We start from the raw sequence: 27,638 nt of genomic DNA on the forward strand, positions 1-27,638 counted from the left end.
GAAAATAGTGATTGGGGGGGGGGGGGGGGGGGGAAACTTTTCCCAGTTTGAAAACCACTATGGTCAGGATGAGAATTTTAGAAGTTTTCAGCAAAATATTTACAATTGGACTTGGGACATTATACCAAAGATGCCCCTCAAAAAGTGTAAAACATGTAACTAAAGTTCTAATGAAAAATAAAATCACACATACTACTTATGAATGAGTTATTATTTGCTGCATTTGTATTCCACATTTTCCCACCAATTTGCAGGCTCAATGTGGCTTACATTATACCGTAATGGTGATCGCCATTTCCGGATAGAGAAATACAAGTGGTATTGTATTAAGGTGTATAAATGGTGAAGTAGAATACAAAGTGGTATTGCACTGAAGTTCCTAAATGATAGAGTGAATTATAGAATAAGTTAGGCAATCAAGTTAATCTAAAAAGAGTTGAATGTAGAATAAAGCATAGAACTTTCCCAAAAACCTTGCGAAATGAAGAAAAATATCATAAACAAATGCGAGACAAAAAAATACATATGTAAACAAGCTTAACACAATGGTTATCAGAAGGTTTTAAAAGATATAAACGAATTACAAGCAATGATTACCAAAGAAACTTGAAAGAACTACCTCCTTATGGATTCTGCAAACTAATACGGCAACTTTGTATAAGATCTGTGTAAAATGTATCATGATAAAAGACAATGGATGACAGTACACTATGTTGTAATGTTCCACCTAAAAAGCTAGATGAAAAGTGAATGTAAAACACTGTGCGAGCTATGCTTAAGAGGCATCTATGGAATTGCACTAGGTCACAGAACATTAGTGTAAATCGGGTGGTGCTAAATGAAACAAATCTAAAAGGATGAACAAAACCCTTTAAGGGAAGGGTAAAAGACAAAAATCAACTAAAATCAGTATGAACGCAAAGTATTTCAAAATAGCTTCAGAGCTTGTTGAAATACAAACCACAAATAATGATCTCTGGGCCTTACCCTAATTGCTCAAAAGGTAAACATCATGCATGTGCAATGCAGGCAAAAAAAAAAAAAGCTCTCAGAAAATGTCATCTGGTCTGTGCCAGGGTTAAAGAGAGTTACATATACCACCAACACCAAGTTTGAGCAAAAAGGAAGATCACTGTAAAAATATATTGAGCTATTAGCCTTGAGGTATATGAAAAAAAATGTATACATCATGACTGAAAGACTCATGAAAGGTGACCATCTAGTCTGTTTCAGAAATAAGAATATATATAAAACAGCCAATACTAAGTCCCGAGGTGAAAAGGAAAACATGTAAAAATATTTGAAAGATCAAGACTGGAAAAAATGGGGAAGGAATGTTATAAAGCAGATGGCAGGAAAATGTGTAAAAGCACTGAATAATTTGTCTGCTGGAAAAGGACAATAAAAAGTATCCCCTGTGATCTGAAATAAAGGGTAAGAAATTATATGAAAATATGAAAGGGAAAAAAGAAGGGGGAAAGGGGCCATGGTGTCAGAGGGAACTAGCAAAGATAGAAGAGTATCTGATCCAAATATACAGTGCCGAACAAAGGGCCCTGTTTACTAAGTCACGCTGTAGGCATGCAAACATTTTACTGCGTGCTAAATCTAGAGACACCGATAGGAATATAATGAACATCTCTAACGTTAAGGTGCCTACAGCGCGGCTCAGTAAACAGGGCCCAAAAGTTGCTAAAATATCTAGCGTACCTGAATGTAACTCAACTTGAGCTACTATTGAAAAAGGTGTGAACAAGATCTAAGTAAACAAAATAGTACCAGAATTACAGAAAAGGACTCTGATCCAATTCTATATTAGTCATGTTTTATATGTCTTTATGTTTTATGGATTCCTGATGCAGGCAGCTACACCAAAACATAGCCCGTGTCAAGTCCTTTGGAAGTTGATGTTTTTGACAATCTTGCTTCATTTCAAATAAGAGACTCCTTAATCCACTTTCCTTTTCTGGTCATCTCTATTGGACCTTGTTTTGCAATCCTGAAAAACATCTAACTGGCAAGGTGTGTATCCAGGAGAGGATTAAGCACCAACATAGAAGACCAGGAGGCAGTCCAGGGAAGAGACTGTGCTACAAGCCTTTTTTTTTTCCTTGCACTGTCAGTACCTCCTCCTGCTGGACCCACAAAAATAAAAAAAAAATCGCTCTCTGGAACCACCAATACTGGACCCATTAGTGTGAGAACTTAGACTCCAATGGAGTTAGTTCCCACGGGGGAAGGGAAATCAATCCCAAGGACTGTTGCCTGAAGCAGACTAGGTCTACAAGCCCACTGGAACCTAGGCCTACTGCCTTCCTCTAGTTGCTGCACTACCGCCTAAAGTTAATTCAAACTGAGGAGCCAAAAGCTGCACCAGACGCCCTGTAAGAGAAAATGACTTCGGTTTTGAGCTCCCCCCCCCCCCCCCAAATTTCCATCTGCTAGCAATGGGATTACACACACTACTTTGACATGTAAACACTTTTCCAGCACTTGTAGAATTCCATAAGGTGAATTCTCTAAATATTTTGACATAAGGTAAAAGTGTGGCTCTTCAACCAGGCCTTTAATGGAAGAAGTAGCTAACTTGTTAGTCTCGCTCAAACACACAAGGGGTGAAACGGGCTACACATACTGCAGCAGGACATGTTTATCCACTCCTACCCTAGCTAAGATAATCTTTAACCATCTCTCTGACCTCATGTACAACTTTCTTTAAATCAGTTATTTTCTAACTCTTCTTACCTATCTATATGTTCCATCTTTGCTTTACCCTTCACATTATCAATTAAAATGTTCTATTACGTATTGTGTTGACGTTGTAAGTAGTATACTATGCCATACTTTGTATAGTTATTTGAATATTTTTACTGCTGTAATTGCCTATTGCTCATGTTTGATATATTCTTCCTGCACACTGCCTTGAGTGAATGCCTTCAAAAAGGCGGTAAATAAATCATAATAAAAATTCCTTCAAAATAATAAATCTCTAAAGTTCTTATTCACTATACCTATCAGAATTTACCTTTGATTACTTCAACAACATTGCAGTTTGGATCAATGCTTCCAATTTGTTTTGGGTGAGCTGGATTTACTTTAACTTTTCCACCAAAGAGCAAAGCTGTAATTAAACACAACACTGCACATTATAATTTTGTTAACATTTTTTAAAAATCATAGATTAGAATTTCCTTTACACATTTTACAATTAACTATGTATGCCTTTAGTGATGCTCATTAAATAAAAGCTGGTACTTAGTTTAGTAGCCAGTGAAATAAGATTTTAAATTAATAAAAACACAAACAAATCCCCCAAAATTTAGTAGATTGAATTAACCTCTTCCATTAGAGCTTATGCACATTATTCAGCAGCAGCTGAAGTGAAAGAGCGATGGTGTGATCATACCAGCAAAATTTCTTAATGCAATGAGGCAGCGTATATGATGTACACTCTACAGGCAACCATTCTCATGTATTATAGTGCGGAACAAAAAGTACTCCCCAAGCACCTCTATAGAGTCATGTGGGAGTGGTGGACCAAGAGCACTGCAACCATTCGACATCTTACTGGTGCTACAGATTGTTGCTCCAACAGACCCACAGACAGAATGCAGTAGTACCAGATGTAGAGAAGCAGTGCAGCTGATCTTGGGTACAAGTCAGTAAAGGGGTAAAATCTATACTCTGCCAAGTTATGATAGAAGTACACCACGATTACAGCATAGCCAGAATTATTGCCACTTGTGTGAGTAATAGGACAAACAAAAATTAGCAGAGGAGATGCCACTGTACAACTGCTAAAAATATAGGAGAGCCTGCCCTAAGAAAAAGCTGATAGGAATAAAGAAAATCACCATTAGACAGATCTTAACCTGTGCATCAAGGAAAACTGGAATGTGGAATGAACCCAGCTGCTATTAAGCTGCCGAAACAGGGCTATAAAAGGTAAGATAAGGGGAGTGCAGAACAGCTGAAGCAATACAAGGGGCCATGTGAAGATGAACAAAAGACAGGCTAAGATGTGGAAGACCTTGGGTGAAACGAGGCAGTGGATGATGGGTAAGGGTAATTAACATTTAGTAGGGGAGAAAAATAAAAAAAATCAAAGTGCATACTGTGGCAGGATATGATTATCCAGTCCTACCCCAGCAGAGAATACTCAAGCACCTTCACGTGCAACTTTCTTTAAGTCTCCTGATTCTCTAACTTGTTACTCTGTCTTATCTATGTTCCATCTTTGCTGACCCCATATGCTGTCTATTCAAATCCCCAAATCAATTCTTGTATACTGCTACTATCCCCTTTCCAGGGTTTCAATGCATTTTATTGCTTATGTTGACACTAATGTAGCATGCTATGCCATACCTTGCATTGCTATGTGACTAATTTCATGGCTGCAATTGTCTATTCTTGCTGTACACTGCCTTGAGTGAATTCCTTCTAAAAGGCAGTAAAATAGGAAATTTAAAAAAAAAAATGTTACACAATCTATTTTTCCAATCACTCTGTTACTCATTTTCTCCTTTTAAAAAGGAAAGGCTTCAGAATATAAATAGAAGCATAATTCACCCAAAACAGGGGAATTTTTACTGTGGAGATATTTTCCTTGGACTATTTCCATACAGTGGCATATTTAGTAGAGGAGACAAATATTTAAAGCAGAAGAAAATGTTCTTTTGTCAATGAATGCTGAAAATGCCTTTGAAAGAGTATGCCAGAAATGTTTAACGGAAAAGTTTATATTTACAAATACTTTTTCCATTGGGTTCTTTATAAATTCTTAATTCAATGAATAAATGTAATAGTTCAATTTAGAAAGCAGCAGCAGAATTTGTGGCTTTAGAGAAACTAATCATTAAAGTTACAGCCTCTAAACACATTACTGTATTTTGAGAGACACTATATCCTTAGTTGAGGATTAATTTAATAGGAAGATATAGCAATTAATCTTTCAGAAAAATGGGGCAGGTTAATATGAAAAGTATTATTATTATTAACATTTGTATAGCGCTACCAGACGCATGCAGCGCTGAACACCTGACATAGAGAGACAGTCCAAGACTGATAATATATAAATTTCTGCAGAGATCCTACTGGTGTCCAGATCTACTTATAACAGTTATGTTTGAGAGACTGTACAAAGAGATGCACAAAAAGGGAAAAAAAACAGAACCAAACAGCTACCAAAAGCACACCACTAAGGGTCATGTGCTGAGTGAGAGACAGAGAGAGAGTGCAGTCTTGGAATTATCCAGAATGCTTGTGGACACTAATAGGTTTTGAGTTTTGTTGTAAGTTATGACCAACGACACTGAGTTGCGAAACATAGCCCCATGTTAGGTCGTCGCTACATTTTGGAGTAAACAGGCAAGGAGTCTTATGGTATATGCCATGCGAGTTCAACCTATCCTTTGGATTCTTTTGATGCAAGGTGTGGAAGAATTCATCAAGACTTCACAGACTACATCAATCTCGCGCTTATGCTGGTGATTTGGATTTAAGTTTCAATGAACAGTTTGAATACTGAGAATTACTTGAATATTGAGACACTGGAAACTAGCTTCATTGAATGATCAAGAGTTTAGCAACCACAGCTTTGAGGATTTTTAGTGGTTAGGAGGACTTTAATTCCACATTGTGATTCCATATTGTGTTTTTCAAGTAATACTGCAGTGTATTAGTTACAATTTTTTAAAGAAATGGTTTTTAAAAAAAATTTGATACTTTGATGTAATAAAGTAAAAAGAAAGTTCTTCATAGTTATGTTTATTAATATGAATACAAATGAGATGGATTTGTATGCAAGAGGTACTAGGTACACATCTCATATGCATATTCAGTAGGGATATCTGAAAACAACTCATTTGTGACCCCCGAGAACTGAACTTATGCATTTTTTTAATATTATCTGAACTCTTAATACACATGGACTATATGATTTTTAAGCAAATCCAAGAAGACAGGAGCCTCCACGGAAAGTCAAAGCAAAACAGCAAAAGTAGAGGCTGACAAATGCGCAAACCAATAGGGAGATAATATCAAAAGCCAGTTTATTCAGAATATTCATATCAATATAAAGGAACCGACACGGTCCGTGTTTCGGCACCAAAGCGCCTGCCTCAGGGGTCACAATCAACTTTCTCTGAGAAGAAGCTGATAGGCTTGAATTCCTTTATGTATGCAAGTTAATCCACAGAGAGAAGAAAAGAACAGCCAACCGATCAGTAAACACCATGTGCCACATGTTCTATATGATTTTTATTCATATGAATCTGGGAGGGGGGCTTAATTCTAACTTCTTGTTTTTATATCTCTGGAAGGTTTGTGTAAAAGTGGTCACCACCTAGTGCATGAAATATGGGCATCAGTTTTTCTATATATAAAAACTTGTTAACTCTTATGACATGGATTCGTAACAACTGATGCAGGTGTTCAACAAACATGGCTATGCAGGGTTTAATCTGTTGTTTACAAGCACAATAAAAATATACAGGTCAATATTCAAACTGCACGGTGGACATTTGATGGTATACCTACATATTCAGCACTGGCCACTATTCAAATATCAGTGCTAAGATGAAATTAAAGGAAAGGAAATTATCAAGACATAGTCAGGTTTTACCAGCAGATGGAAACTGATCTTTACCAGTGAACTCACCAGTATAACCTGCTGGTGCTCATTGGAAAACTTCAGCATGCTGCTGCCAAAGTAGCAGAAGGACTCTTTCTAACACACACCTGTGCCTCATCAACCACTGCAACTGCAATGAACATCAAGCAAACATAACACCATGATGCTCGCTAAACTGAAAGAGAAAAGCATATAACACCCCATGAGCTCCAGACTTTAATCTTCCAAGGGCAGATCTCAGACCAGTAAAGCCTGACTAAAGGAAAGGAAATCATCAGAAGAAAGGAAAGAACATAAGTACGACTGATAGCGCTATAGAAATGATTTATAGTAGTAGAAGTAAGTACATAAGTAATGCCAGACTGGGAAAGACCAAAGGTCAATCAAGCCCAGCATCCTGTTTCCAACAGTGGCCAATCCAGATCACAAATACCTGGCAAGGTCCCCAAAAAAGTACAAAACATTTTATACTGCTTATCCCAGAAATAGTGGATTTTCCCCAAGTCCATTTAATAATGGTCTATGGACTTCTCCTTTAGGAAGCAGTCCAAACCTTTTTTAAACTCCGCTAAGCTAACCGCCTTTACCACATTCTCAGACAACGAATTACAGAGCTTAATTACACATTGAGTGAAGAAACATTTTCTCCGATTAGTTTCGCATGCCCACTAGTCCTAGTATTTTTGGAAAGCGTAAACAGACGCTTCACATATACCCGTTCCACTCCACTCATTATTTTATAGACCTCTATCATATCTCCCCTCAGCCGCCTTTTCTCCAAGCCGAAGAGCCCTAGCCGCTTTAGCCTTTCCTCATAGGGAAGTCATCCCATCCCCTTTATCATTTTCGTTGCCCTTCTCTGCACTTTTTCTAATTCCACTGTATGAACAGATACAGAGTCCTCTGAAAAGGAAAGATATGGGTTCCGGCAAGAAAGAAAGCGCCTGTAACTGTGAGATAACTCTGAGCCGGTGATCACAAGAAAAAACAGTCTTAGGCTTGAGGTCCTTAATGGAGGCCAACATCAAAGTCCAAAAGGGAAGCTCCAGAGAGCACCTGGAGAACCAAATCCCAAGGAAGGAAGGATGCAGAGGAGGGTGCAAATGTACCACTCCTTTTAAAAAAACCAAACCACCTCCCTATGCATTGGCAGGGAGAGGCACTGCATCTTGCCCTGTAAACTGGCAAGGGCTGCTCCTTGGACCTTCAAGGAGCCAAATACCAGGCCCTGATGCAAAACCCCAAGATACTGGAGATCTCAGTCTTCCAAGCGGAGGATAATCGCCCAGCACACCAGCCCTCAAATACCTTTCAAATTTGCATATACCTTGCTCTTGTCTTCCAAGACAAGAGCAAGGTAGAAAAAAACATGGGCGAGAAACTACACCTAAGTGCCTCCTTTCAAAAGGCCAGACTATAAGCCAAAAGGGATCTGGAGTCTCCATTTCTAACAGACCTTGCCTGAAAAGACCCCACCCCCTGGGCAATGGGAGTGGCTCAGCCACAAAAGACACACCAGGTCTGCATACCAAGGGCGACAGGGCCAATTCAGAGCCACCAGGAGGACAAGATGAGAATGCCGTGAAACAGCTGACCTATTGGAGTTCATGAAGGAAAGACATACAGGGGCACCTCCATTGGCCACAGCATTTAACAGGTCATCTATCCCCTGTGAGGCCAGCTCCCTCCAGCAGCTGAAGAAACACTGATTTGGTACTGGCATGTGTAGCCATCAGGTCAAACACTGGCAAACTCCAAAGGCTCAGTAAAGAGTGACCTGCAACTCCAGTTGCTCCCCCCCAATCCCCCCCCCCCCCCCCCCCAGGGCTGTTTCCAAAGTCAAACAACCTAATCACAGGAGGGGCAGTCAGCCAGCAGCTGTGCTAAACTGCCAGCTATTGCAGACTGCACAGCATTTGCTGGCCACGAAGCCAGCTCATGCAGGCTTACCTTATCACTTGGGCCAACTTTGGCCTTGGGTTCTGGCATGTCTGCCCATCTCTCCCCCCACCAGAGAGTGTGTGCTACATTTTTTGTTGTTTTTACCTAACAGGGGAATAAAGTTAAACCAGGCAAGCTGAATAGGATTTTTTTTTCTTTAAGCCTGGGAGCTGCAGGAGAAACTGAGGAAAAACACCCAAACAGGGTGTATGGGCAAATTTTGTAAGTATGCTGATATTTGTGGCCTCTTTCTCTGCATACACAACGGGTACACATTTCTACATCTACTATAGATGTGTCCTCTGAAATATATCAAACCGTCGAAATCTCAGATGAGGTGGCCAAGTGGGAATATGCAGCTATGCCTCCTTGAGGTCCAGGGCTGTAAGAAATTCTCCAGGCTGAACTGCTGCAACAATGGAGCGAACAGTCTCCCCGCAGAAGTGGCGGAACCCGAGGTCCTGATTGACCCTTCTGTGGTCTAGGATAGGACGGAAGTCTCCACCCTTCCAGGGCACCATGAAGTATATGGAATAGCGCCCCGGCCATGCTCTACAATGGGGAAGGGCACCACCGCCCCCAAGCGTTGCACGTGCAGCCGCGTAGCCTGCACCACGGTCTGCTTCCGTAACGAGGCGGATGGGGACGACAAGAAAATAATCTCCGACGGGAAAGAAGAACTTCAGCCTGTAGCCCTCGCAGATAAGATCCAATATCCACTGGTCTGTAGTAATTCTGATCCACTCCTCATTAAAGTGGAACAAACATCACCCTACCGCCAAAGAGTGAACCAACGTCCCATCATTGAGAGGCACGAAAGGGACAGAGGACTTTCCAGAAGGCCTGGCAGAGTGCTTATCAGTCCAAAAGGACTGTTTCTGGTATAGTGGGGTCTACCCACATAAGAGGGATGGCCTGGATGTTACCGCCTATCATCTCGAAAATGAGATCTGAGGAGTCCCTCTAGGAGAGGGACGAGGCTTATCCTCTGGCAAACATTAAGACTTAAGAGTTATTATTTATTTAGTTACATTTGTACCCCGCGCTTTCCCACTCATGGCAGGCTCAATGCGGCTTACATGGGGCAATGGAGGGTTAAGTGACTTGCCCAGAGTCACAAGGAGCTGCCTGTGCCGGGAATCGAACTCAGTTCCTCAGTTCCCCAGGACCAAAGTCCACCACCCTAACCACTAGGCCACTCCTCCACTCCGAGATCTTTGACCAACTTCTCCAAACCCACTGCTTGGAAGCTGCGTCAGCAGCCCAAAGGCATAACCATTAACAGCCTATGGATAATAACTGTCAAGGCCATCTGTTTGACCACTGCTCTGACCAAGTCACACAGGTCGTCAGCAAAGTAGGCCAATCCCGACTCAGTGTCCAGAAACTCAGGAGGCGGTGGAGCCCCTGACTCCAACAAGGAGTCAGCTGTCTGTTGCACCCGAGAGGGACGTGCAGGCTGCATAAGACCCAAACAGCCACCTGCAAAGCCAAGGCAGAAACTTCAAAGAACATTTTCAAAGCTGCTTAAGTTTGCGATCTTGAACATTCTTGAGCGCAATTCTCCCTTCTACAGGCACAGTGGTCTTTTTGGTCACAGCTGCTACCAAGGGATCCACCTTCAGCAACCGAAGTGCTCTAATTCATCCTGTGCAACTGGGTATAGGCAGAGCCATCGCTCTAGCCACCTGTAGCCCAGAATCAGAGGATGCCCACTGTGCACAGATAAGCTCCTGTATGGCTGCATTTACAGTGAAAGCCCTGGGCAGTCTTTTAGTGCTAGCCAGGGCCTCAGGAGCAGAAATATTCAAAGCTTGTAAGGCCTTAGAAATAAAAGTGGGTAATTCCTCTCTGTGAAACATCCACACAATGGAGGAGTCATCTGCCTCAGAAGCAAGAGACTCCTCTTCAGTGAAGGATTTCAAGTCATTTGTGGTGAGGCCAGGAGAACCTCTTGAATCAAGGGAAAAGAGGGTTTACCACCTCCCCATCCAATTCGGACCGCCACCTAGTGCTTTTAGACTCAAAGGCCTCGATGCCCGAAGAAGGCGGGCCACCAGAAGTTACCATCTCAGACAAAGCTCCAGTCCTCGTGGACACGCGCTTCAACAGAAAGAGCGATGAAGGAGTAAAACAAACTCCAGGGAAAAGGGCAAATCAGAGCAGGCCACTGCAGAACCAGCTGGCGCATCCCCTTTGCCACCAGTGCCAAGTACGCGAACAGGAAAAATCTGAGGATTCAAATGTGTTGCGGCGGGAACCGCGGAGGGTGAATTCAAAATGGCCACTAGGTCCTCAGAAAGAGGAGCAGAACAAGTTTCCTGTGCAGGAAGAGCCAGCTTCAACCTCCCCACCAGGGATCTCAAGTGTGGCAGAGCCCAAGTACCCTCTGGGGAAAAGCCCCACCACTGTTCTCTGCTTTGCACAGCTGGACCGGAGCTTCACCAACTATGCCGCCATAAAAGATCGAAGTAGAGCCACTACAAGGCAGAAAGTAAGAGGCACATACTGCAGCCAGTCACAGGAACTCGCCATCCAGCACAGAGGGAATCTTTGGCTCACTCAACTTTCCCAAGCTGGGACAGCACCTTGAGAGTTTAAGGCAAGACAGAAAGCCTCTATTTTCCCTACCCCAGGCAACTGTGAGGAGGGGGAGGGGGGAAGATTAAACCCCTGGGAGAGGAGTAGGTGTGGGGGAGGGACCTAGAGTGACCAGGTGTACCCCCTAAAGCAGGTGCGGTTCAGCCACAACACCCCCAGCTCTACTGAACCAACAAAGCCAGAACATGATCAAACCAAACCAGAAGCCAGTACATCACGTCTTTTCGCCTGCTGAAGATAGAGATAACTGACTAGCAAGAAGAGCAACATCCACTAGGCACTGTACAAATCAGTGCTATCTCCACCTGCTGGTAGATGGACACAACCCACATCTCTGGATTCATCTGCTGCTGATGTTAAGGAACTGCTAGTTAGGCAGAGTGGTACAGCAAATCTAAATAAAAGCTATCATAAGTAAACAGTGACCAGTTATACAAGATATTACTATTTCTTACCAGGAAGTACTTACTGTGCTGATTAAGCAGCATTCTAATCGAAATGCGACTCATGTAAAAACGATCTAAAAAATACTGCACATTCTGAGAGGTCACTGGATCAACACCAAAACTGTCCTTGTACTCAATCACACCCTGGGCCATGGTTGGGATTACATCATTATGTCGATTCCGGATAGTTATCACTGTATCTGTAAAACTAAAAAAAAAAAAAAAAAAAAAAAAAGCTTCGCATTCAAAAGTCAAGATAAATTTACCCTACAGCAGTGTCCTGGAGTACCCCTTGCCATTGCCAGTCAGGTTTACAGAATAGTCATAATAAATATGCATAAACTTGATTTGCATACATTGCCTCCTTTATATGCCCGAGAGAAAAAGGTTTTTACACAAGTTCAATCCTTTTGCTCCCACACTGGTCATTAAATCGACACATATTCAAGGTGCAGGGGCATAAGGAACAGGTAGGAAGGGAGACTGCCCAGGGGGCACCACTTCACCTAAGTCAGTCTGCATGTCTAAAAAGGAAAGAAGATGCCAAAATAAAAACCTTGTCTAGTGCACCAATTTCTCCAATATCGTCCCTGGCAGGGCATTAACTCCCTAGGTTATACAAGTTCTCAGTCTCAGCCAAAAGGCTATTCTGTACTCATAGCTTATATCATGCACTTGGATCCCAGCCATCAATACTCCAGCTTACTTGATCCAAAGACAAAATTGGAGACTTACAAGTGTTTCAATAATGAGAACAAATGATTTTCCAAGTGGTTGCCAGTTTCAGAAAACTATTCCTACTTCTAAATTTCACTTGAAGTATCAAGTTCATTAAAAATGTACTTATTTAAAACATTCAAATCTGTGCTTCAACATAAGACCTCAAAAGCAGCATTATACTTGGTTAGCAGTGTTCCACTATTTATACCTGTGTTTAGTAGCAAAATCAGAGAGCACACACTTACCTATGAACAGCTTCTGCATCATCTGAACTTTTGTCCTTAAATTCAAGGATTTCCTGGAGACTCTGGACATACCTAAATTTAAACCAATACATTATGTTTGTCAACAAAATCTGAGTAGTGGCCTAGTGGTTAAAGCAATGGGCTGGGATACAGATCCAGGAAATCTAGCATTCAAAACTTTCTACGCCCCCCCCCCCCCATAACCTTTGGAAAGTCACAATTGCCACCCTTTCTCTGGCGCCCACTTAGAGGGTTAGTTAAGATGTAGTAAGAGTTGGGCTGTTACCGAACCTTAATACTGAGTTACCACAGGTTAGTCAACTCGCATAGCTGACCTGTGGTAGCTCAGTATTTATTTATAAATATGTATACCGAATCTCTACAGTTTGAGATTGCTTCTTGATTGTGATCAAAAATTGAAGACTCAAGGGAGGGAAAAAAACAGTCTAAGCCTCTTCTAAAGGGAAGGAGAGAAGTCTGAGGGGACTCATTCCAATTAGCTGGACCAACTACGCTAAGTGCCCTAACGTACTGAAAGCTGCTGAACCAGCTAGGGTGTGTCTGACTGGGTTTCCCTATAAAAACTGTCTTTAAGGTAGTTCAATGGGCTACCCCAGAGATGGGCTTTTCTTTCTGCCACTTGTCACATTTACCAGAACTCAGGCTGCAGCTACCTGTGGCTCAGTAGAAGGTCTCTGGTCTCTGTCCTATGAGGCTGCAGGTTCAAGTCCTGTCAAACCCTTACACAGAATTATTAGACATGGATTAAGCCAAGGAAACTGTTGAAGATGGTCACCATGAGCCTTAAAAATTACTTTAAAAGAACTACAGAGGTCTCTGGCTGAAACTGGAAAAAATTGACTGGCCTGTATGGGAGGATGGCAAGATGAAATCACTGCTAAAAAAAAAGCTGTGGGGGGGGGGGGGAGAGAGACTTAGGCATAATCGAAAGGGACACCCAAGTTTTGCTGAGGACGTCCTTGCAAAATGTCCCGGTGGAGGAGTGGGGAAACCCATATTATTGAAACAAGATGGACGTCCATCTTTCATTTTGATAGTACGGTCGGGGACGCCCAAATCCTGAAATTTAGGTCATCCTTAGACTGGTAGTTTCTGATTTTCGGCGATAATGGAAACCAAGGACACCTATCTCAGAAATGACCAAACGAAAGCCATTTGATCATAGGAGGAGCCAGGATTCGTAGTGCACTGGTCCCCTTGACATGCCAGGACACCAACCGGGCACTGCAGTGGACTTCAGAAAAAGCTCCCAGGTACATAGCTCCCTTACCTTGTGTGCTGAGCCCCACTAAACCCACTGTACACAACTGTACACCAATACCATAGCCCTTACGGGTGAAGGAGGGCACCTAGGTGTGGGTACAGTGGGTTTGTGGTGGGTTTTGGAAGGATCACATTTACCACCACAAGTGTAACAGGTGGGGGAGATGGGCCTTGGTCCGCCTGCCTGAAGTGCACTGCACCCACTAAAACTGCTCCAGGGACCCGCATACTGCTGTGATGGACTTATGACATTTGAGGCTGGCAAAAAATATTTTTAAAGATGTTTTTTGAGAGTGGGAGGAGGTTAGTGACCACTTGGGGAGTAAGGGGAGGTCATCTGGTCAGTTCAGGCACCTTTTTGTGCCTTGGTCGTAACAAAAAAAAAAAACAAACAGGACCAGGTAAATTCGTCCAAGTGCTCGTCAGGACGCCCTTTTATTTTCCATTATGGGTTGAGGACATCCATGTGTTAGGCATGCCCAAGTCCCACCTTCGCTATGCCTCCGACACACCCCCATGAACTTTGGTCATCCCCACGAAGGAAAGCAGTTGGGGACACCCAAAATCAGCTTTCGATTATACAGATTTGGGCGACCCTGTGAGAAGGACGCCCATCTTCCGATTTGTGTTGAAAGATGGGTGTCCTTCTCTTTCGAAAATGAGCCTGTTGGGGACAACATTTTGGTCTCAATGCTAAGAAATATGGGGCACACACACAGCACATTGTAGGGCAGCCTGACCAGTCTTCCGTGTCTATACTGCCAGTCCATAGTGGCTTGGTTCTGTTCTATTACATGGCACCAATAAATTCATTACACTACAACTTTCTCAGCACCCAGTACATGAAGAAATAAAGACATATTGTTCATAGCTTTGCTGCATGTACATAGCAGAAACAAAGACCTGGCATTCTCAGCCCAACACCGGGTTTGAAAACCTTGGATCTGCATTGTTGTTACCATCTTTAGCAGTATAGAACCCATGTATTCCACACATGGCCACCAACTCATTGAGATCACTGAGCATGTGATAGAAAATGCCCAAGTTACTATGCACTAGCCAATTTGAACTCTGGAGCTAGTCTTGCATGCATAACTGGATAAAAAAAAACCTGAAGAGAAACAAGAAGAGACTGCCCTACCTAATGGTTTAGCTACAAGGGAAACTTCATGCAAGCAACTGTATGTCACTCATCCACAGGTCCCTAATCCAAGAGTGCACTTATTTACTACATTTGTATCCTGCCTTTATCCAAGGCAGGTATCAGGGTTCACATACAAAGACTGAATGTTTGACACATACGTAGTCTTAGACAATATTCACATATAAGGTTTTAACTAGTTTACATACATGATGTTTTAGACAGAAGTCATATGCGATTACTAGGGTAGCATTTGCCATTATGAGGCGTGGAAACGTGATCATTTGAGCGGGTAATGCTGGTAATAAGTACAAGATCAAGAAAGGAGTTCAGTGTAAATTGAGAGGGGTTAAACAGAAAGGTCTTCATGTGGCTGAGAAGGCTTTTACAAACAGATGCTTTTTTGGTAAATGCTTGAATCGTTGGGTGTCTTCATATGTTCTCTGGTATCCTGGTAGAGTGTTCCACAAGGCAGGGGCAGCAAAGGAGAATTCTCTTAGTTTTGTCTCAACGTATTTATATGATTTTGCGGAAGGTAAACATAACTGATTGGATGTCTCTGATCTTAGCATTTGTTTCAGTTGGTATGATGGCAGGGCATTTCGGAAGTAGGCTGGGACTGTCCCAAATATACATTGATGCGTCAGCACAAGAACCTTGTATTGCATTCTAAATGGTATAGAAAGCCAATGCAGTGTTTTTTTTTAATGTTGGAGTGATGTGTTCTGACATTGATTCCCATGATCAATCGTGCAGCTGCGTTTTGGATGATGTGTAGGCCTTGCATTTGGGAGGCTGGTATGCCTAGAAATAGCGTAGTAATCAATTTTAGTCAGTACCAAGCTCTGGACAATCGTTCGGAAGTCAGATGGTATTATCACGCCTTTCAACTTGGTTAACAAACGTATTTGAAAGAAAAACGACATGTCATATGGTCTGTGTTTTCACACTGTCAGATTGGTGTCTAGGAAGACTCCCAGATTATAGGCAAAGGGTTTCATATATACTTTTTCACCTTGATATTCAAACATTGTCAGTGGAGACGGGTCAGAGGTTCTGCAAACATACCGTACTTTTGTATTTGCAGCATTTAATGACATTTTAGCTTGTTTTCTGTCAAAGATGCTTTTCATTTATAGCGGTAGATCGTGGTCATTCTTTTTAGCCTGGATCATGAATTGTACATCATCTACTGTATGTATATTCTATATATGTGTAATTCTTGTAAGACATTTCCCAGAGACACCATAAGTTAAATAGTACCGCTGATAGGGCTGACCCTTGCGGTATACTACGTGCAACTGGAAATCTGTTGGCGTCATCCAAACTTACAAGAAATTTTCTTTTCTGAAGGTATGAGAGAAACCAGAATAGGACTTGACCCCTAATGCCGAAGTCTGATAGTGTGTTGATTAGGAGCTAATGGCCAATGGTGTCAAAGGCTGATGCAACATAGAGTGTGACAACACAGAAGTTCGTGTTCTGGTCCATTCCGATCCTTAGTTCATCTAGCATCGATAACTATGACAGACTGGCTCTGTCCTACTTTCTCTGGCAGGACATGAAGCTGTATGACTGGCCCCAAACACTGGAACTACCAACATCTTGCCAGCTAGGCTAAAGCTGCTAAGGGATATAAAGCCAGCCGTAACACAGTGGAGTTCCTTAGACTGGTGCCTGACATGACCTGCTGCCCAGGACCATAAGACTGTCTTGCTTGTTTTGATGGGTTAGTTCATCAGAAATTCTTTGGAGGTAAGCCAGACTAATGCAGGGCTGTGGAGTCAGTATGCCAAACTTTCGACTCAGACAGACGCAGATAGAGATAGACAGATTAGATCCAGAACAAAGAAAGAATCATATATATTTTACACACATACAAAGTACTGGTAAATATAACTTTAGATCCAGGACAAAGATATGTATAAATAAGTCTAAAATGATTAGACAATCATAATATATGGTACATTTATTTTGAAGCTGAAGCCAGAGTTGGTACATTTTACCAACTCTACCTCCCTACTGACATGCTGTTTTTTTTTTTTTTAGGGGACATTTACAAATATAGATGTGATTACAATCTGCAAAGGAGTATCTATGCTACTGCTTTTGTTGTTTTGCCTGTTAGTCCATAATAACTCTAGTATTGTTGCAGACTGGAAGCGAATCCAAAGTATGCCCTTACTGCCAACAAATGGATATGAGAATAGCATAGCAAAAGGCATAGTGTGTGTTTTACCTAATCATGTTAAGGTACACTTGCTCATTTTATCCTACATCACCTTAACACCATCTCTTCAGTAAAGCAGGATTGTGGCAGCACTATGTTATGGGGATGCTTTGTAGCAGTAGGAATGGGGGGTGGGGGCTTGGGTCCAAAGTAAAAGTAACAATGGAGTGGTTTAGCAAGAAGAATGTAAAATGTCCTTCAATGGCCTAGTCACCACCTCAGCTCAAATCCAACCATGTGGAAAGATTTGAAAGCTGCAGTAAATGAGTAAAATGAGTAAAAAAAATGACTACTTTGCACAGCAGGATGGTGCTATCCTAAACAACTCATGGCTGTTATTGCTGCAAAATGGGCTTCCATCAAAGAAACAAAAAGGTCTTAATTGCACAAATCAACCACCATTTCATTACTTTTGAATATTCCTATAGTTATTTTTGCCAGTTGAAAGCTACAGAAGAGTAAGCCAAAGCATGGAATGCTCACTTTCGATCCCTACCTACTTCTCTCCAAAATAATCTAGTGGAGAACGGTCGCCCGACTAAACGGAAAGGATGCATTATGGGCAGAGTGGGGAGGGAAGGGACAGGAAAAATAAAAAGGAAGAGCACTTCCTTAGTTGCCCATGAGTGTGGCTTATAATGTGCCTAGTTTTTCATTTCGTTTGAGGAATGATGCTGTATTAGCACCTAGCTTCAGTTTGTTCTTCGTTCTTTTTGATATCATTGAACTCCTACTTTAATGCATTTTGAGCAGAATGAGAAAAAAATGTCCAAGTGTAAAGACTTTAGCAAAGCACTGTCTACATTTTGCTCCTTTTACAAATCATAAAATAATCCATAAAAAACTCAACATGTAAATGATTTTGCTTTCTCTTTCATTAAGATTATGATGTTCATAAAGTACATAAGTTACGGATAATACTATTCTTGGCATCACTTACGGATCATTTATAAAAGCTACAAAGTTACTTACCAACTTTGCACCAGCTGAACAGAAGGTGTTTTAAGCAAGTTGTCTGGAAGTAGATTAATCTCTTTCATTATGTTTGCCAATCTTACAGGCAGCTCTTGACGCAAAAACATAAATGATGTCCTTTCACAAGCATTTACAGATCCTAAGAGCAAGCAATTAAAAAAAAAAAAAAACACAGAGTCAGAAAACCACACATACACACATAAAGCCAATGAACTAACAATGGAGTAGAGAAACAGCCTAATGGTTAGAGCAGTAGGCTCAGAACTAAAAGCCCAGTTCAAATCCCACCGTTGTTCCTTGTGACCTTAGGCAAGTCAATTAACCCTCCATTACTTCAGGTACAAGCTTAGGGGCCCTTTTACCAAACTACAGTAAAAAGTAGCAGGCTGCAAGGTAAAGGGAAATGGTGGTGTATGAGAGTGAGACAGAGAGACTATGGTGATAACGTGAAACAAAGATAGTTGGAATCAGCTTAGATTTAGACAAGGGAAGCCTTGCCTCACCAATTTACTTAATTTCTTCCAAGGCATGAATAAAGCAAGTCGATAAAGGCGAGCCAGTTGATTTAGTGCATCTAGATTTTCAGAAAGCTTTTGACAAAAGTTCCTCATGAGAAAAATCAAAACGCCCATGGGATAGGAGGCAATATTCTATTGTGGATTAGGAATTGGATATTAGACAGAACAGAGAGGGTAGGGTTAAATGGCCATTTATCTCAAAGCAGGAGGGTGAATAGTGGACAGCCGCAGGGATCTGAACTAGAACTGGTGCTATTTGACATATTTATAAAGTGATCTGAAAATTAGAATAAACAAATGTCACAATCTCAGGGAAGGTGAGCCCTTGGGCTGCCACCAGATACAAGATACCGGCTAGTGGCAGGCAAATCACCAGGGCAGGAGAGAGAAACCAGGCAAGACAGTGCAGGAGGAGACAGACAAGTCAAATCCAAATAGGAGAAAACACAAGACCAGGCATGGACAACTAGGCAGGAAACCAAGCAAGACAGGGCTGAAGAAGGAGACAGGCAAAGATGGAGCTGGAGGCAGGAAAGGCTGAAACTGTAGCTGAAGACACGCAAGTCAAATCCAAATAGGAGAAAACTCAAGACCAGGCACGTACAAGTAGACAGGAAACCTTGTTGTGAAGGCAATGTATAAGAGTACCATGGTTCCTTATAAAGGCTCTCACTAATGATGTCATAACTTCTGGTGCCCAGGAATGAGGCTAGAATGCTGGAACATCATGAGTGAGGCCAGGCTTGAAAAACAGGGAAACAGGCAGCAAAGGGGAGGAATGTAGTGCCAGAAAGGCAGTCTGAAAAAGCCACAGAGCATGACCAATGGCAAAAAAGGTGAGTCGGGACACAACAACAATTGTGACAGTACCTCCTCCCTTCAGTTTGACCTCGAGTCTATGAGAAATCCCTCGATGGAACAAGCTGCTGAGCTTTGGAACATGAACATGGTCCACAGGACTGGAGTTTGAAGGCAAGGTGGGAGCTTGTAGACAGGACTAGATCTGGTAGAAAAAAAAAAAACTTGAGAACAGGGCTAGAGTAAAACAGCCAGCAGACTGCCACGGGCTGTCCTCAAGACCATAGGACCCCCTGGAATCAGGGACATCCTGGACCCAATATCTAGGGTCCAGTTATTTGGGCACGGTAAACGACATCAGTGCTTAAGAAGATTTAGGACAACCCCTGGCCAAGGCCTAAATCTGGGATGCAAGAAGTGAAGAGGTCTTACTTTGAAGGAGGCTCCCTCCCAGGAGGAGATATGTAGTATCCTTGCTCTCCTGACATGGGGAACCTGTCACTGCTTGCTGCTCAGGGCAGGCCTTGACCCAAAATCCACTGGTCTGGGGCAGAACATCAGAAACACTAGCGGTGGCTAACGTGACAGCAGACAACTCAGAATCCAAGCAACGTTGTTCACAGGCATCACTCCAAGCTGTAATCTCATCTCTGTCTCAGTCTAAAGTCAGGTTGTGTTACTGTAGCCTGAGTAAACACAAGACAACGGGCTTCACGGATGCCTGGAGGACATATAAAGTGATGTCCTCCTTGTGGTCACCAATGTACAGGAACACTGGAACAGTCCAGGCTTTCAGGTGTCCTTGAACATTATCACAGAATTTATTTATTGCATTTGTATCCCACCTCTTTGCAGGCTCAATGTGGCTTACAATTCATCATGGATAATGGAAACAGAAGTGAATATACATATGGTTTACAGAGGGTTTGTGTTATATGGTGGTGAAATACATGATGGTGTAAAGCAGAAAGACATTATAAGACAGTTCTGGAAGTTTTAAAGATTATACAGTTACACATGTTGATCTTTGTGATATATCTTGTCGAAGAAATAGGTTTTCAATAGCTTGCGGAAATTGGTCAATTCATAGATCGTTTTCAGGTTATGTGGCAGCACGTTCCAGAGCTGCGTGCTCATATAGGAAAAGGTAGATGCATGCATTGATTTGTATTTCAGACCCCTGCACTAGGGAGGATGAAGATTAAGGAATGTGCGAGAGGATCTTTTTGCGTTCCTGGGTGGTAATTCTATCAGGTCTGACATGGAGGCTGGGGCGTTACCATGGATGATTTTATGGACTAGCGTGCACAGTTTGAACGTGATGCGTTCCTTTAGTGGTAGCCAGTGTAGTTTTTCCCGCAGGGGTTTCGCGCTTTCATATTTTGGTGTGCCGAATATTAGTCTGGCTGCCTTATTCTGGGCTGTCTGGAGTTTTGAATCTTGGGTAGAGATCTTTAAATGCCAGACCGGCGCTGCATCTATGAAGTTCCTGCTTGCCCCAGAATCTAGGAAAACCTCAGTATGTTTCTCTCCTTGATCTAGATCAAGCACTGCTGGAACTAAGAATCGGGTGCGAAGAGTCCCCTGTGGTGGTCCAAGTGCTGTGCCCACAGCTAGAGCTAGGTTAGAGAGTCCAGACATTTGGGCACTTAAGTGCATACTGTCCACACTTATCACAACAGAGACACAGATTATGGATCCAACGCCTCCGTTTCTCTTCTACAAAGAGGTGAGAGCGATCCACCTGCATGGGTTCTATATGATAGAGGGTGGGGCCCTCCTACTGACTGGGAACATGTGGAGGGTACCGATAAGGTCATCTAATCTGATTGGGCGATCTCGCCCAGCCAGTTCATCCTTGATTTGGGGCGCTACCCCTGCCAGAAGGCCGCAACAAGGCTCTCATTATTACAAGTCACTTCAGAAGCCAAGATGCGGAACCAAATAACACAATTGCCCAGGGTCTGTGTCCCCTGCTTTAAATCTAAAGAGCTCAGAAGCAGCTGATGTGACTTTCCCAGGCTCTTCAAAGACCCTCTTGAATTGACCCAAGAAACTGTGCAGGTCAATCAAGCACTGGGTCGCCCCGTTCCTAAACAGGAGACGCCCATGTACCGCTTGACCAGATGGCAAGGAGATGATACAGGCTACCCAGGTCCTGTCAGAAGGAAAATCTGACTTGTAGTTCAAAAGTGAGGAATCCTTTACTATCTTTGAGATTTCCGTAACACCTCAGTGGTGCCATAAGTTGAATGCCCAGAATTATGGCAGCTAAAGCCAGTACTGTGTCCGAACTTAAAGGAACTGCAGCTTGTGGTGCTGCAGGCGGTCAGCCAGAGTCTGAACAACCTCCATAAGTTGCTGGAACTAGTCCATGCGTGAAGTCAGGTCTTGGATGGCACTAGATAGATGTTCAAGCTAGAGAGCCAGTTGCTGAAGTATGGACAGGCGATTCAGCCGTGCTCATGGCCTTCGCAAACTGTCAATCTCAGGGAAGATGAGCCCTTGGCCCATCACTGGATAGCAGCAGGTGAACCACCTGGGCAGGACAGAGCACTAAGACAGAAACTAGGCGAGACAGGGATGGAGCAAGAGAAGCAAAACTGGAGCTGGAGGCAGGCAGGGCTGAAACTGGAGCTGAAGACCAGTAGGTCAAACCTAAAATAGGAGAAACACGAGACTAGGCACGCGTAACTAGGCAGGAAACTTTGTTGGAAAGGCAATGTATAACAGTCCTATGGTTCCTTATAAAGGCCCTCACTAATGTCACAACCTCTGATGCCCTGGAGTCAGGTATCTGTGCAGGAGGAAGGTAGACATGCAGAAGCCACTGCTTGCCCAGGGATTGGTAGCATGGAATGTTGCTATCTGGGTTTCTGCCAGGTACTTGTGACCTGGATTGACCACTGCTGGAAACAATACTGGGCTAGATGGACCATTGGTCTGACACAGTATAGCTGTTCTTACGCTTGATCTATCAAGGCAGCGCTACCTAACAGAAACCCAAATAGGGAACATTCCATGCTACCAATCCCAGGGCAAGCAGTAGCTTCCCCATGTCTGTCTCAACAGCAGACTAGACTTTTCCTCCAGGAACTTACCCAAATCTTTTTTAAACCCAGATAAGCTTAACGGCTGCTACTACATCCAGATGGTTGGATCAGCGAAGGTTGGATAATCGAGACTATAAGTACATGTGCAATTCTGAACACAGATATAATTTTTTTTTACATGCAAAATACATCTGCTAGCACAGATCCCGTGGGCTTGCATCCAGCATGCTCTCCCATTCTAGCACATAATTTTTGTACACACCTTACTTGTACTCAAGGCAGTAACCAAATTCATACATGCCTTAGGAAACATTGCACTGAAATGCATCACTTTCTGCACTGGCTCCTCTACCTCCTGATAGAGCAGGTACTTTTCTAGTTTTGTTTTGTTTTTTTGTTACACACTATCTGCCTTCTATGGTGGATTCCTCAAGCATGCATCATTTCACAATACAAAATAAAAAAAAAACTCCAACACTCATGTAACATACATAGCAACATAGTAGATGACAGCAGATAAAAGACCTGTACAGTCCATCCAGTCTGCCTAACAAGATAAACTTATTGTATAAGCTACTTTAATTACTTTTTTATTTATTTAGATTTTGCTCACTCCTTTTTCAGTAGTAGCTCAAGATGAGTTACATTCAGGTACACTGGATATTTCTCCGTCCCAGGAGGGCTCACAATCTAAGTTTGTACCTGAGGCAATGGAGGGTTAAAGTGACTTGCCCAAGATCACAAGCAGCAGCAGTAGGATTTGAACCGGCCACCTCTGGATTGCAAGATCGGTGCTCTAGCCACTAGGTCACTCCATATGTACTACTCATATTGACTTGACTGATTTGTCCTTGCCATTTTCAGGGCAGAGACTGTAGAAGTCTGCCCAGCATTAGCTTTGCTTCCCATTTACCGGTGTTGCCAGCCAATCTCCACTAAGCTTCTGTGGATCCATTCCTTCTGAAGAGGATTCCTTTGTGTTTATCCCACTCGTTTTTGATTGGATACGTATATTATGCTGACTCCTATTCCCAAATCAATGGGAATTGATTTGTATAAGCCTGAAAATTACAGACCAGTGGCAAGCATACCATGGCTTGCTAAACTTATTAGATCTGTTGTGAATACTCAATTATGTGACTACTTGAACAAATTTGACATTCTTCATATTTCAAAACATGGTTTCAGACCACTAAATAGTACTGAAACTTTGTTGCTGGAAATGTCCTCTGAGTCTGTCGACAAGGCTGTCTCCACTTACAATTCCACTCTCTTCTCTGCTCTGGACACCCTTGCACCATCCATCTCCCGTCCCACAAGGCGCACTAATCCCCAGCCCTGGCTGACCTCTTGCACCCGATACCTTTGCTCCTGCGCCCGATCGGCTGAACGCCTCTGGAGGAAATTTCACACCCATACTGATTTCATTCATTATAAATTCATGCTATCCTCCTTCCAGTCCTTCCTATTCCTCGCCAAACAGGACTATTACACCCAATTGACTAATTCCCTCAGCTCTAACCCTCGTCGTCTCTTCGCCACCCTTAACTCCCTCCTCAAAGTGCCCCCCCTCACTCTCTCCTCAATCACTGGCTGACTACTTCCGCGACAAGGTACAGAAGATCAACCTCGAATGCACCACCAAACGATCTCCTCCTCTTCACCCTATAACCCACTCCCTCAACCTACCAACCCAGGCCTCCTTCTCTTCGTTTCCTGATATCACCAAAGAGGAAACCTCGGAGTCATCTTCGACTCCTTCCTCTCCTTCTCTGCATATCCAGCAGATAACCAAGACCTGTCGCTTCTTCCTCTATAACATTAGCAAAATTCGCCCTTTCCTCTCTGAGCACACCACCCGAACTCTCATCCACTATCTCATTACCTCTCGCCTTGACCACTGCAACCTACTCCTCACTGGCCTCCCACTTAGCCATCTCTCTCCCCTTCAGTCCGTTTAGAACTCTGCTGCACGTCTTATCTTCCGCCTGGACCGATATACTCATATCACCCCTCTCCTCAAGTCACTTCACTGGCTCCCGATCAAGTACCACATACAGTTCAAGCTTCTCCTACTAACCTACAAATGCACTCGATCTGCAGCCCCTCCTTACCTCACTACCCTCATCTCCCCTTATGTTCCTACCCGTAACCTCCGCTCTCAAGACAAATCCCTCCTTTCAGTACCCTTCTCCACAACCGCCAACTCCAGGCTCCGCCCATTCTGCCTTGCCTCACCCCATGCCTGGAATAAACTCCCTGAGCCCATACGCCAGGCCCCCTCCTTGCCCATCTTCAAATCCTTGCTCAAAGCCCACCTCTTCAATGTCACCTTCGGCACCTAACCACTATACCTCTATTCATGAAATCTAGACTGCCCAACTTGACATTTCGTCCCTTAGATAAGCTCTTTTGAGCAGGGACTGTCCCTCTTTGTTAAACTGTACAGCGCTGTGTAACCCTAGTAGTGCTCTAGAAATGTTAAGTAGTATTAGTAAATCAGACTGGCTTTTAGCAAGGGAAAGCAAATGATTTTGCTACAATTGGATATATCAACCACCTTTGATGAGGTGAACCATGATCAACTATTGAATAGGCTTAATCAGATTGCAGTGAGTGGTACCATTTTAAAATGGTCTAGCGAGTTTTCACAGAGGAAAATATATAGTGCAAGAATGGAATGCAGATTGCGGAGTTCAAGGGTCACTGTTGTCACCTTCTTTGTTGCAACATCTATTTAAGTACGACGGGAACAGTGCTGTCCACCTTGGGAGTATTGGTCTACTCATATGCTGATAATATTTTTCTTCTGTGTGAAGCTCAAGAGAAGTGTGAAGATACTATAACTTTCTTGAGGGAGATTGTGGGCTAAAGCTTATTTTCTGAAACTGAACAGACTAAAGACTAAGGATGTTTTGTTTGGAGATTAGGAGAAGCTGACAACTAAGTGTTTGGAATTGGGAACAAGTGAGAAGCTAATAATTGAGGACCACTCAAAAGCGGGAGTCATAATTGATTCAAGTTTAACTTTTGAATTACATGTGAAAGCTATCTAAAAAAAAAAACACTTCCCCAGATTACAACAGCTGAGAGCTATTTGATCTAAATTACATCTGGATAACTTTAGAACAGTGGCACAGGCAATCCTGATTATTGTAACTCACTATTTGGGGGTTTTATGAAAAAACTTCTATTTCTGTAGCGTACAGCAAGATTGATTTACAGCCTGGGAAAGTATGCTGTGTGAAACAGCACTGTTCAAGGAGCTACATTAGCTTCCTGTATCTTCACGATTGAAGTTTAAGCGAACATGTATGATGTACAAAATCGGTGCTGACCTGGTAGGCTGATTATGTGGATCTCCCATTATCTTTTTCTTCAGGTAGAAAGGAACGCTGTTTGACATTAAACTATTCATCTTTAAGGGTGTTCAGAAGAAATCCATGCTAGAGTGTTCCTTTTTACATCTTGGGAGTTAGGCTTTGGCACAGACTGCCTTTAGAAATTTCAGAAAACAATATTATTCCTTCAGGAAACCATTAGTCTTTTTTGTTTAATGATAAAGTTTTGTTTTTTTAGTTTCAATGTATTCAGCATACATAGCGAGCTGCTGTACTTTGACATGTCACATACTACATAATGGGTTCTTAAGCATTAGCTGCATAACTATTTTGGCTGAGTGAATCAGAAGAGTAATCACTTTGTTTCCCTTCGAAGAGTAAATGTCTAACTTTACAGAACCGTGCTCACTGAGGTATTAATAGATACCAATTCCATACTGTTAAAAGACAACCTGGTTATTTACAGTACTGATGGCAAAGAGCAGAAAACAGGTAAGCCTCTTGCTAATATGCTATCGGCCCGAAGAGAAGGTTACTCAAGGTAACTAGGGCCTGACAGCCTCTCTTTCTCGGCAAACCCCAGGGCACCCTCGACTCACCAAAATCCAGGAACTGCTTCATGGAAAGCGGGGAGGGCGAAAAGCGCGAGTAGAAGTCCACCTCCTTGGGGATGTTAACTAGAGAGACGCTCTTCAGTAAGCACCGCAGGAGCCGCATCTCGCCTACGTCTCCTCCCCCGAGCAGCCAGGAACGATGCCCTTGCTCCCGGCTCGCCTTCAGTCGTACGGGCTCAGCAGCTGCAACCGTATCTTCTGCCCCTCCGCCGCCTTCGAAGCAATTTCAGGAACAGGCAATGATCTGCTGATCACCGGCCTCAGGACTTCCCGCCATCCAACACCAAAGGGGGCTTCTTAGTCACTGCAAACGCGCAAAACCCAACACATCTCTGTAATAGCCGCTACTTTCCCACAGCCCCCCCTTCCCCCTGCCTCCCCATAGAAACACTGCGGTTACTACAGCTAACCAATCATGTAGCGCGCAGTTCGGGGATAAACGGGAGTCTTGCGTGACGCAATGACGTACATGTAACTCACGCCAGCAGAGAAGGGGCTAACCTGCAGGTGCAGGTCAAAAAAGGTTATAATGAGGACAGCAGCCTATTAACTGGAGGCGGCGAAGACAGCCGCTTATGCACATCAGTTGTGTTGTGTAAGTAAAGGTAGTAGCATTTAGACAGCAAAGAACCAACGGTATAATTCACCGAAATTCGGAACCTTGGAAATATTTCTGACAGTATAGGTGCGAGCTTTGTGGGTGCACAGCATTCCCAAGAGTGAGCAAGCTCTATCACTGTATCTAGGTAGGAGTCATTGTTGTTGGGTTTAGCAGTGCCCCCTCAAGTATTATGAAAACGTGACATCAATGCCTTGCAGAAAGCTATCCATGAATAGAAATAATCACATAAGAAAATAAGAGATACAAAGCAGAGTGGAACCAAAGGTCTTTCAAGCCATGCATCTTATTTCAGACATTGGCCCACTACTAAGGTTCTGTCTTAGAAGGATGGCAGAGACCACTACTGGCTCTACTAAAGTAGTGTGCTGTGGCTTGTAAATACCCCTGCAGTTTACAGAACAAGGTACAAAGCTCTCCTGACTAGTGAGGTAATGGTGAGAGGAGACTTCTTTAGGGAGAGAAACTGGGATTGGTATAA

The 27,638-nt window shown here is 42.9% G+C and overlaps 1 protein-coding gene across 5 annotated transcripts in view; it reads right to left on the minus strand.

Moving 5' to 3' along the window:
• PDK1 (pyruvate dehydrogenase kinase 1) overlaps positions 1-26,921 on the minus strand; it is a 97,001-nt gene extending 70,080 nt beyond the window's left edge. For 4 of the 5 annotated variants that reach the window (XR_003942878.1, XM_030210134.1, XM_030210136.1 and 1 more), the window contains exons 1-5: positions 26,524-26,921; positions 18,212-18,353; positions 12,585-12,656; positions 11,643-11,827; positions 3,026-3,121 (exon numbers count right to left, since the gene is read on the minus strand). Coding sequence is in view for 4 of the 5 variants with exons in the window: in XM_030210134.1 (XP_030065994.1) it covers positions 3,026-3,121; positions 11,643-11,827; positions 12,585-12,656; positions 18,212-18,353; positions 26,524-26,641 (613 nt within the window). In the remaining variant the exon portion in view is untranslated. The remainder of the gene's footprint in view (positions 1-3,025; positions 3,122-11,642; positions 11,828-12,584; positions 12,657-18,211; positions 18,354-26,523) is intronic. The other variant, XM_030210137.1, reaches the window with a different exon arrangement.
• Positions 26,922-27,638: the final 717 nt, after the last annotated feature.

The sequence above is a fragment of the Microcaecilia unicolor genome, chromosome 7 (genome assembly GCF_901765095.1).
Source record: "Microcaecilia unicolor chromosome 7, aMicUni1.1, whole genome shotgun sequence".
In the NCBI taxonomy this organism is placed as follows: Eukaryota; Metazoa; Chordata; class Amphibia; order Gymnophiona; family Siphonopidae; genus Microcaecilia; species Microcaecilia unicolor.